At 53.6% G+C, this 11,828-nt stretch overlaps 1 protein-coding gene across 1 annotated transcript; it reads left to right on the top strand.

Moving 5' to 3' along the window:
• The first annotated feature begins 76 nt into the window (after positions 1-76).
• Positions 77-8,812, top strand: Frs3 (fibroblast growth factor receptor substrate 3). The gene is given in 7 exon segments (NM_001017382.2): positions 77-170; positions 1,889-2,031; positions 3,243-3,331; positions 4,110-4,296; positions 6,118-6,279; positions 7,092-7,246; positions 7,466-8,812. Coding segments are annotated over 5 exon segments (1,482 nt in total). The 5' UTR covers positions 77-170; positions 1,889-2,031; positions 3,243-3,265; the 3' UTR covers positions 8,378-8,812.
• The last annotated feature ends 3,016 nt before the right edge of the window (positions 8,813-11,828 follow it).

The raw sequence follows: 11,828 nt of genomic DNA, 5'->3' as shown, positions 1-11,828 counted from the left end.
GCCCCGGCTGGGGTCGGTCCGCTCGCAGCGTCTCGTTGGTGCAGCCAGCGACCTCCGACCCCGCGGGCGCGGAGCGGGGCGGGGCTGGGAGGCCTTAGCTGCGGGCGGGCGGCGGCTGCTGCAGCGGGACCCGGGAGCGGGGCCCGGCGCCGCCCGGGCCGCGGGGCGATGTGAGTCGGGGCGCAGCGGGGCGGGGACCAGGCGGCTCTACCGAGGCCCGGTCGTGCCGCGCCGCAGTCTCCGTTCCTACCCTAGAAAGCCCTAAGCGGACAGGCTAGCGGCGGACCGGGGGCTGGGGGCGGGGATCCAGGCTCGGAGCGCGGCCGCAACCTCCGCGTTCCGTCTGGGTATCTAGAAAAACCTCCTGTTACCAGTTCTGCCTTTCGCTTCCCAGACCCCACCCTCTTCCCTCCCCCTAGTTGCACCTTCGGGTCTTCGGGATCCCGCAGAACCCCCTCACGCTCCCAATCCTCTGAAACGCCCACAGTCACCTCCTTCTCTGCTCAATGGCCCAAAGGCTTCTGCGGTCCTGAAACCCAGCCTTTGCATGCTTCTTGCAGCCCACCTTCTCACAAGGCTTCGTATACATTTTCAGATCTCATACCTCCATCTGGTGCCTGTACCCAACCCTACCTACCTCAGACATAACCTCCCCCATCCCACCCAATATAATCCCCCTCAATGGACCATCCGATAATGTGTTTAATATTTTAAAGAACAAGTGGGCTGTCAGAAAGATGTAATCCCTCTCCCATCCTGCATCCAGTAGCTCTTGACCTCACACCCCTTCCCAACTCCCTGTTGATAGTTTAAACAAACCCCCATGTTTGGTGGTTTTTTTTTTTTTTTTTCCCCACTACCTACCTTTAGCCTGCGCACACTTCCTTCAGCCTGCTTCCTCCTTCCAAGGAATAAGCCAGACCAAGAGAGGGGTTCTTTTACCTAAGAGTTGTGAGGGGGACCCCGGGAAGTACTGTTTTCCTGGAAAGGGAAGGTGGGATTTCAAGGGTTTTCTTCAGAGTCCTGGTTTGTTGATTCATCTACCTAGGTAGGCCTCAGATAATCTGAAATTTTGCCTCTTGTTATAATTGGACCTTTCTGACCCTAGGAACAGAAAGTCTGTCCCGCTTTCAAATGTGAAGTGCTTTATTTATAACTACTTCTAGAAATTACCTCAACTAGAACTCCCATAGTTGATAGATGTTTCCTCAAAAAAAAAAAAAAAAAAAAACCCAAAACAACAACAACCCCCAGGGGCACGAATAGAGATAGTGGAGGGAGAATGACACCCCCCCCCTCCGCCCCCACCCGATATATCATAACAACAAAACATTCTAAAATGTTGGTTTCCCAAATCATACTGTTATATTGTTCTTCTGAGAAAGAAAGCTTTTTATAGGGATAAAATTCTGTGCAATGGTCAGGTGATGTATTTGGGTTTTGGTTTTGGTTTTGGTTGGGGATTTTTTTGGGGGGGTGGGGGACGGGAAGTTGGGACAGTGTTTTCTGTGTAGCCTTGGCTCTGTGGACCAGGCTAGCCTTGAACTCAGACATCTTCTGCCTCTGCCCTCTGAGTGTTGGAATTAAAATTATGGGTCACCACCTCACAACTAGGTGATGTTCTGAGAGGCTTATATACCGGGATTCAGAGGGCGCTCCATTGAGGGCTGTGAACTGAAGGTACCAGACTCCTCAGAACTCATTGTCTTTGGTCCTAAGTTCCTTTCAGGGCTGAGAATCTGTGGCCTTTTTATCCACAATCTTCTGACCCACTAGAGCCTAGACCAGATAAGTTCAGGTGGGCTACACTGATAACAAGTCTATTTCCTGAAGAGCTGAGGTTGAGAATAGGTCTCCATTAATGTGTGGTCTCTGTCTCCTGTGCTAGGTGAGCCCCAGGTGTGACCCCCAGGGATCCAGGTGAAGTCTCTGCAGACACTCTGCCATGACACCCCACCAAGAACAAGGGGAATAAAGTGGGACCCTTTCCCATGCCCCTCCCACGGTCAGCACCCCGATGGCCTGGGTGAGGTAAGACCTATGGTTTAGGTACTGGCATTGTAGAGTTTCTCGATGTGGGAGGAATGTAGGGAATAGGCCTCTGTGTGGCTCGGGGTTCTATAGACACAGCAGACATTCCTGGATAAGCCACTGCCTTATTTACTTACTTACTATCTTTATTTTTTGCAGCAAAGTGAACCTCTTAAAACTTCAGGCGGGGGCCTAGAAGCCTTAGAGCCCTTACCTAGCAAGTATGAAGCACTAGGTTAGATCTCCAGCGTTAAAGCCAAAACAACCACAAAACCTCCATTTGGGATCTCTCCACGTATCTCTCATTCCCTTGGATCACAAAGGCCTGAGTGCTGTCCTCTCCTTATTAAGGCAGAAAGCTGTCGGTTGTGACATGTCATTCGATTACCAGTGTCTTGAGGGAAAAGCTAGCTAAGGTCTCTTACCTCTGCTTCTGGCCTCTGGGAAGAAAGTGCAGTCTTTTGTTGTTTTAGCTTTAGAGTGTTGGGAGTCGGCTCCAAGTAAAGAATCTACGCTGAACAGCTACATGCTGGGCTGCAGCATTTTGGGTTTTTCTCAGTGAAGAAATACAGTGTGCACCTTTGCTCCCAATGCCTGGGAAACAGAAGAGTCTCTGTGAGTCCCAGTGTCCAGTCATGAAGTATGTCTTAAGACCACAATGTAGCAACAGCTCACTTGAAGAGAACATCGGAAATAGTAACTTCTGGTGGATATTGGGGTGGGGGCAAGGGAAGAAAGGGAGAACAAGTTTGGAGCGGAATGGGTAAGGTGAAAACTGAGGAAAGGAGAGGGACAAGATGGTGTCTGGGATGCCCACGTGACCCTGTGTTTGCTGAATCCAGATGAAGACCTCAGGCCAGCACACAACTGAGGCAGCCACTCCCAACACCTCACATCTATCCTGCTCAAGACTCCATCCATATCACTTCACGGGTCAAAATCCTGTGTACTTGTCAGGGGCCAGATTGAACGTTAACCTCTGAGAAGCTTACCATCCTGCCCCCACCTACGGGAATCCTTAACTCATTCTAACTTGAATTAATGTTTATCCCAAGTGTGTTTGGCCATGGATTGAGACAGAATCCCCTCAGGGTGTGTCTGTGTCACACAGCCTGTTGGACAGAGGACGTGCTCACAGTGCAGTATTCTGCACAGAGCAGAGCAGCTTGGCAGGGCTGCTGGTGACCTGTTCATCTCTTGTCTTTCCCCAGGGCTGATAGGCTGCTCTGACACCATGGGGAGCTGCTGTAGCTGCCTGGACAGAGACAGCGTGCCACACAACCACCCTACCAAGTTCAAGGTACCCAGACCCTCTGTCCACTCAAGTCCCAACGTCCCCTTGAGGTTAGGCTTCCTGTGTCTCTAGGGAAAGGAAGATGACAGGCTGTGGCTGTGGGCCCAATAAGGCTCCTGATGCTTGCTCTTGGCCTCTGAGGTAGTGTGAGAGGGAAAACCTGACCTTTGTTTCTTATTTTTTATTCTCCCTCTCCCTCTCCCTCTCTCTCCTCTCTTACTACCAGGAATCATGTTTTAAGTAGAGCACACATAGCACAAGAAGAAACACTGGGTTTTGTGAGCCTAAGTTCCCTACATCCCATAGGAGGCGCCATCTCCTCTCAACTGGGGTTTTTCTGGGCCTGTGTTTCTCCTGCCCAACTGGAGAGGGACACTCAGCAAGTTTGCACAGTTCCTGGGTTGGAAGCTGGCTGTATTTGTTCTGCCTTGGGCCTGTCAACAAGACTTTAGATTTTGAATTAACAGTTAAACCCCTCCACACTGTTAAGCCCCAGGAAGTTCTTGAACATTGGACAGTTAACCACCTGGCCTGGGAGGTCAGCAGATGACCTCTTTCCTGTTTGTGCAAACAACAGAGCTGAGGCTCATAGGAGAGACTTCCCCCAACCCCCTGAAAACTCTGACTCATGGCACTGCTCTGTGTGACCAAGGGATCTCTTGGTACAGCTAGGAGCAACTCTGTCTCCTAGCTCTAGCCCTTCATGATGCTGCGTCCCCATGTCTCAGGGTCCTTGCAGACACTTCGTAGCTTCTCTGTTGACCTTGGTCACTTCTCCCTACAGGTGACAAATGTGGATGATGAAGGGGTGGAGTTGGGCTCAGGGGTGATGGAGCTGACCCAGAGCGAGCTGGTGCTGCACCTGCACCAGCAGGAAGCTGTCCGCTGGCCCTACCTCTGCCTGCGGCGCTATGGCTACGACTCCAATCTCTTCTCCTTTGAGAGTGGCCGCCGCTGTCAGACAGGCCAGGGTGAGTACAGCCCTGCCCTCCAGGACAGGGCCTGGGTTGTTACAGAAGTGAAGAATGGCCCTAACACCCTACCAGCAGGCATCGGCCTTGGCATTATTGTTCAGAGCAGGGAAAGGTCTCAGCCAAAGGCCTAGAGCGTGTTATTATGGAATTACGTGGACCTAGAGCAGTCCTCTTCCACACCTCAGTCATTGCTGTTCTCCCTAGATGCCTTGGTGCGAACACTTGGTACACAGTCCATGGAAGGAGCCAGTGCTCCTCGACCAGAGTCCACATGGCAAAGACAACTCTTTCCACTGTTGCCACGGTTTCAGGGTCCTTACTGCCTCTGCAGTAGGGAAAACCTGAGCTGCCAGATCTTACACCCTGGGCTCCATGCACAGTGGAGGAGAAGTCAGGCAGGAGGCTGGCAGCTCGGCTGAGAAGCTGGCACAGAGATTTGGGCAGCGGGAACTTGGGTCTCTCGCATACAGTGTAACCTTCTACAGCCTGACCTTTGTCTGCCGTCACCTGAGCAGTGGAGCTCAGGGCTGGCAGGCTACTCATGAGCTTGAGGTTAGGGCTTGAGGCCTAGGACTTGCTTCTTAGGTCCACACATGCTCAGCACAAGGAGTCCTTCTTGGGATTGTGCTGCAGGCAGACAGAGCTGTCTCTCCCCTAACACCAGGCTTTTGCTGTACCCCACCCCACCTCACATTCCTTTCTTTCTCCCCCCTCTCCCTCCCTTCCCTCTTTGTCTTCCTCCTCCTTCTCTCCCTGCCCCGCCCCTTTGAGATGGTCTTGTTATATGTGGTCCTGACTGGTCTCCAAGTTCATGGGAATCCTTCTCTCACCTCCCAAGTTCAAGATTACAACCAGTGCCACCATTTCTGTCCTTCTGATCTTGCCCAGCTTTTACATATTTGTCACCTTTCTCATTCTGTTTCTACAAAATTCCATTACCCTATGCTGGAGCTAATGGGTAGCAATATAAAACAGCGATGTGATATTCACTGTCCATGTCCCAATGTAACTGTATCTATCATTCTGTGGGTGTGGCGCTGGAGAGTAAATCAGGGCTCTGTGTGTGCTAGGAACCCCTTACACACCGTGGTTTTTTGAGAGAGGGTTTTCATGGGTAGCTCAGGTTAGCCTTGCACTTAATGCTCAACTGTGTGTGTGGTGCCATACCTGGTAACATCTATGTTTGCTGTGGATGTGTGCACAAGCTATCCCATAGGCCTGTGTTACAGAGCCCCAGGCTGGCATCTTTAGAGCCATTGAGTTCCATGTGCTCAGTCAAGTCCTGCCACTTTAGGGACAGACTGGTCTTGGAAGTGCTTAGAGGCCTACCGCATGAAGAAGCACCGGACTGCCTTGCTGTGTCTCTCCCCAAGCTCTGTGAGGGACATAAGTGAGGAGACAGGAAGATGGGGGCTCTATCCATGGTGGGCTCTCCTCCCCAGAAGACACCTATCCTTTTTTTTTTTTTTTTGGTTCTTTTTTTCGGAGCTGGGGACCGAACCCAGGGCCTTGCGCTTGCTAGGCAAGCGCTCTACCACTGAGCTAAATCCCCAACCCCAGAAGACACCTATCCTTATGAAAACAAATGTCCTGGGGCTTGGGAAAATAGAAGGTAGTGTAGGGAACTGGGTGCCTGGGGCTTATCCCCCACCCCTCCAGTATCACTGGGATTCTGGGGCACCTCTGCCTCTCTCTGCGAAGAATGCTCAGGGAACCTTGTGAGAGTGGAGGTCAGGGTCATGGCCTTCCTTTGGCTGGCTGACCTTTCTGTACCAGAGAGGGCTGGGGGAGCCCTCACTGCTTCTTCACCTCCTCCAGGGATCTTTGCGTTCAAGTGCTCAAGGGCAGAGGAAATCTTCAACCTGCTGCAGGACCTCATGCAGTGTAACAGCATCAATGTGACAGAAGAGCCGGTCATCATCACACGGAACAGCCACCCACAAGAGCTTGACCTCCCTCGAGGCTCCTCCCAGCCCACGGGTGAGGAGACCCCATCCCAGCACCCTGTCATACACACACATGAGCTCTAGTCTGGGAGGCCCAAGTCACACTAGCAGGTAGGGGACTGACTGTGGGGGTGAGCCAGCCTTCCTGGACGTTCTTCCATCATCAGAGCCATTCCTGAGGATGGAGCAGTCCTGGGCAGGGCTAGTTGGGTGACTCAAGCTGGAGCTGCAGAGTCCTGGGCCTTGGGTCAACTAATGGTTGGGGAGCAGACAGGAAGATGTTGGGTTGCCATAGAAACAGCAGTCTGAAGCTTTCTGCTTCCTTTCATCTCCTGGCCCGGATCACATACGAAGTACACTTGTGGCTTGCGGGCGCAACCATCTCTGCTCATGTTTGTGTGGAGGTTCCTGTGATCTGTGCTTGACGGACCACTGACTCAGACCACATAGCCCTGAGCATTGTACTCCCTGGCCTGTCTGTGAGAGACAGAAAGGGCTAAAACGTCCCCTGTGTTTGTGAGGTTTCCCTGGGGCTCCCTGGCAAAGCCTGCCTGGTCATAGGATGGTCCAGGGGTGACAGGTGTGCCGTCAGTGTTTAGTAAGTATGTGAGCAAATAGGAGGTGAGGTCAGCCTCGGGACGGCTTCAGAAGTCAGGGCAGGGTTTGACTGCACAGGTACAGGGGAGTGGAGGGCAGTAAGTCATACAAGGGGCCGTGAGAGCTTCTTGCTTGCCACTGGAAGAGTTGCAGGGCACCCCAGTATGTGTGCATGTGTTTGTTTGCAAATGACTGTCAGTTGGCTCCCATACCCCTTACCTTGGCTGCTTCCCCTGAACCCACCTCTAGGCTACACAGTCTCCAGCTTCTCCAATGGCTTCCCTGGCTGCCCTGGAGAAGGCCCACGGTTCTCCTCTGCTCCGCGCCGACCCTCCACAAGCAGTCTGCGACACCCGTCGCCTGGGGAAGAGTCCACCCAGACCCTCATTGCCTCGGATGAGCAGGTGCACATGTGGTGGGGTGGGCCTAGGGACGGTTGTGAGAACAGAAGAGACTTGATGCAGTGTACAGCCTGCCTCTACCCAAGCAGGGGTGGCAGCTTGTTGGAGGCCACAGGAAAAACTCTAGCTCTTTTCCTGTCCTCTCTGGTCCTGTCCCTCTGCCCTCCCCATTCTCCCAGGCCTTGAAACCACCTGATTCACTTAACCTCTTTACCCCTGCAGTCTCACACCTATGTCAACACACCAACCGGGGAAGAGGACCGCAGGAGTCGCCACTGCCTGCAGCCACTGCCTGAGGGCAGAGTGCCCTTCCCACCACAGACACAGGTCTCCGACCAGCGGGACCCACAGGTGTTCCTGCAGCCAGGGCAGGTCAAGTTCGTGTTGGGCCCCACGCCTGCTCGACGACAGGTGATGAAGTGCCAGAGCCTCTGCCCCAGCATGCAGGACCCTCCCCTCCACAACAACAACAACGAGGGCCCTTCCGAGTGCCCAGCCCAGCCCAAATGCACCTATGAGAATGTCAGTGGAGGTCTGCAGCAAGGGGCTGGCTGGAGACTGAGCCCAGAGGAGCGAGGGTGGAGTGGCCTGGCCCACCGTCGGGCTGCCCTGCTGCACTATGAAAACCTGCCCCCTCTTCCTCCTGTGTGGGAGAGCCAAGTCCAACAGCTGGGAGGGGAGGCTGGGGATGATGGGGACTCCAAGGATGGGCTTACCCCGTCCTCAAATGGCTTCCCTGATGGTGAGGAAGATGAAACCCCGCTACAGAAGCCCACCAGCACCCGAGCCTCCGCCCGTAGTCACAGCAGCTTCCCGGTCCCTCTGACCCGCCGCCGAGGCTCCCCAAGGGTCTTCAACTTTGATTTCCGCCGGCCGGGCCCTGAGCCCCCAAGGCAGCTCAACTACATCCAGGTGGAGCTCAAGGGCTGGGGCACAGCCCATCCCAAGGGGCCCCAGAACCCCTCGGTATCTGGAGCTCCTGGGCCCACCCCACACCCTGCTCGAAGCTCAGACTCCTATGCCGTGATTGACCTCAAGAAAACGGTGGCCATGTCCAACCTGCAGAGGGCTCTGCCCCGAGATGACGGCACTGTCAGGAAGACTCGGCACAACAGCACCGACCTGCCTCTGTAGACCTGGTCCTCCACCTGCCTCTGCCTGCAGCGGGCAGACTCCACCTCACCCACCAGCCCAGGACACACAGCTGCTTTGCAGAAGACACTACCCTGCACTGCTGGGGTCCCCAAAGATGTCAGCCACCGAGTGTCTGGGGAGAGGGGGGAGAAGAGGGGGAGCAGGAGAGGATGGAGCCACGGTGTAAACTGTGAAGGGTTCTCAAGGTTGCATTTCGCACCCTTCCCTAATGTCTGTCTGTCTAGTCTGTCAGCTGTCCGTGTGTCTGTGCTTTCTGTTTCCTTTTCCTTTCCTTTTTTTTTTTTTTTTTTCTTTTTGGTTGGAGTTTTGAGACATTTTGTACCTGTTGGTTTTATTTATCAGTTTATTTTTCTATTTATTGTTTTAAATGTAACTTAACATATTTATTATTAATATAATTATTTTTAAATTCTGGCTCAGTGAGTGCTCTCGTCTGTGCAGTGTTTCCTGGCAGGGTCTGGGTAGGAAGGCGGCCTCACAGCAATAGGGGCTTCATTCATGACAAGTCAAGGAGGGGAGGCTGGAAAGTCTGTGGTCACTTCTTTTTCTCTAAGAAGCACTGGCCTAGAGCATAAGTCTCCAGGGATGCAGAAGGGTCCTGGGAAGAAATGTGCCCTACGAGATGATGCTCACCTCACAGGCTAATGGACCGGACGTGGGAGAGAGGCATTGCACAGGACTCCGAAGACCCTCCAGGCAAGCCCTGGGCTCCACTGCTGTCCGGAATATATGTTGACTGGAAGGTAGACCACAGCCTCTCCTCGGCCACCCCAGCACAACTGCACCTAGGTCAGAGCCTTCACAGGGGATTCTGGTAAAATCTCAGAAACGGCCAACGGAAAGCACAGACTCCTGACTGGGTACCCTGCCCATCCTTCCGGGTCATCCCTAGAGAACTGCCTAGCATGGCCGTCCTTCCCTAGAGAACTGGGCTTCCAGAGGCCTCTCTTCTCCCAGGCCTAGGCACACACACCCCCGCTCCCGTCCACACTCAGGCCACCTGATGCCCTCTTGTGGCGGGGCCTCTTCTTCCTCTCAACGCCCTCCCTCTGTACTTCCTCTACCCTTAGGTGACCTAAAGGACCCTGCCATGACCTCTGAGACCTGAGTGAGGATGAGAGCCAGCTTGCCCAAGACATAGACAGGCCTCTTCTCCCGGCACTCTGGGTTCTAGCTCCAAGCCCTGTGCAGTGAGCACATAGATCACTCTCCATCAAAGCTGCAGTCCGGGATGGGGCTCTCCAGTTTCCCTCTACCACTCACTGCTTCTTTGGCTTCTTCCATGTGCAGATTAGACTAAGCGAACCCTCCTGACTGTGGGTGTCACTTCTACTTTCTAAAATGGACAAAGGGGACTGACTGATCACAGCAGGACTGAGGGAGGAGACCAGCAGGGTGCGAAGGGACTGCTGCCTTCCCATGAGCTGCTGGCTGCTGGCTGCTGGCTGGAAAACCTTCTCTCTTCTCCAACTGTTGACCTCTGAACTAGGGGGGTGCAGAACAGGTTCCCTTCTGCACTGCACACTGCGGCAGGGTGCTACCGGCCCCTCCATCTTCTGAGGCAGCTTTACTGCTGCCCCATGTCCTCCGGTATCTATCCTGATTGCTTCTTGAGGCCTCCAGTTAGGAGGGCTGACATTTGTTCAGGAAGATCAGACAGGGTTGAAGGGCCAGGGTGGAGGCAGATATACCTCTGCCTGGATCAGAGACTCGGATGTTAGCGACACTTTGGCAGTTATGGGTCCATGCTGACTGACCTCTCCATCCCTCCCTCTTGTCTCTTGCCCTCTATCCTTGGTGGCATGGATGTATACTAAGCAAACAGTCCACAGTGAATTACACTCCCCAGTCCTTCAGATTCCTCCATGCTAAGGGACAGACAACCAAGGGGTGACCAGAGGTTGGCTATTGCCAAGAGACCAGATTCCGTCCCTGCCTCCACCCCTCTTGCATTCCATTCCAAGGGCTTCACTCTGCCCTTGGAAGACATAGAGCTAATGTGACAAGTAGCCAGCCAGATGATGAAGAGGATTCCTCTTCAAAAGTAGATTTCAAATATGGCAGCACGTATCTTTTCTCCTAGCACTTTGGAAGTAGCTGCAAGTGGTTCTCTCTGAGTTTAAGGCAAGCCTGGTCTGCAGAGCAAATTCCAGTGTAGCTAAGATCCCTTCTCAATACCAAAAGGCCCAGCTGTTCTAACAACAACAATGAACAGTTGTCCCCACTCTCGAGGCCCCCCAACTTCAGCCTTGCTCCATTCCTTTATAGACACTTATCTTCATTCTCTTGCCCCCAAAGGCTACTTTGATTCCCTGGGTCCCCCAGAACAAGTCACCATTGCTTCAGTGAGAAAGCCCAAGACATGGGCCCCCAGAATTGGCTCCCAGCCCAGTGGGTCTCTTCCCTTCCCCCTCTGCCTCTGACCCACATCCACTTCAGGAATTTTCCCCTCCCATGGTAGGGTAGAGCATGAATAGACCGCTTTCCTACAGGAAGGGATGGATGGGAGAATGGCACAGTGCCCAGGAGGGTAACAGCTGTCCTTGTGTCGGGACCTCTCCCACAAAATATCAGGGCCGGGACCTTAGATGGAATCAGCCAAGTTATCCAAAGACCATTAGCCAACATTAGTGGCTAAGTACTCCCTTTTCTTCTTGAGAAGCAGGCGCTGCTGGCCTCCTGGGCTTCCCTCAGGAAAGGACAGGATCCAGCATCCTGTCTGTGAGTGACATTTCAGGTCAGACCGGAGAGGCCCTCCCCAAACCCACCCATGTGTAATAACAAGGCTTCACACAGCGGCCTTCCACAGAGGCAGAGACCATTCGTCTCTGTCAGGCCTCACTGGGCAGGCTTGTTATCACCCTAGGAGAGGAAACAGCCAGGAGGTGAGGAGCCTCACCTCAGGCTATAAGTTAATTAGCAGCTTGTACTGGGGCTGCATGCCAGTCTCGTGTCCTTCCCACCCCATCCCACCCCTGCTCTGGGCCAAGCCTGGCCTGACTGGGGACCACTCCCCCTGGCCAAATGGCTCCACTCTCAGTAGAACCACATTCCACTTGGAAATCCTTTGGAATTTCAGGACCTTGCCTTGTTACCTACCCAGTGAGCCTGCTCCTCCTCCTAAGCCGTCCAACACCTACAGGTCCGCCCTGCTTGTACACTCTTGTACCTCCTCAGGGACAGCTCCTTCTATCCATGGGAGGGGCTCAGGAGGGAGTGTGGGAGGCTCGACCTCACCTGCCCTGATTTCTCCTTCTTGTGGGTGGAAGGATCTCCCAGGGTAGGGCAGGTTAGAGAGGATCCTGTGTGCTGGCTGTTCTAACAAGTGCTTTAAAGTGAAATCCTACCCAGAGGCAGGGCAGGGTCCTTGTGAATACTGCTGGTCTTCCAGAAAAGCCAAGACAGTCTGCACTAGGGAAGAGCTGGGCCC

Source organism: Rattus norvegicus, chromosome 9 (genome assembly GCF_021556685.1).
Source record: "Rattus norvegicus strain SHRSP/BbbUtx chromosome 9, alternate assembly SHRSP_T2T, whole genome shotgun sequence".
NCBI lineage: Eukaryota > Metazoa > Chordata > Mammalia > Rodentia > Muridae > Rattus > Rattus norvegicus.
Note: the sequence above shows the minus strand (reverse complement) of the source record. Positions and strands in the feature narration are given on the sequence as shown.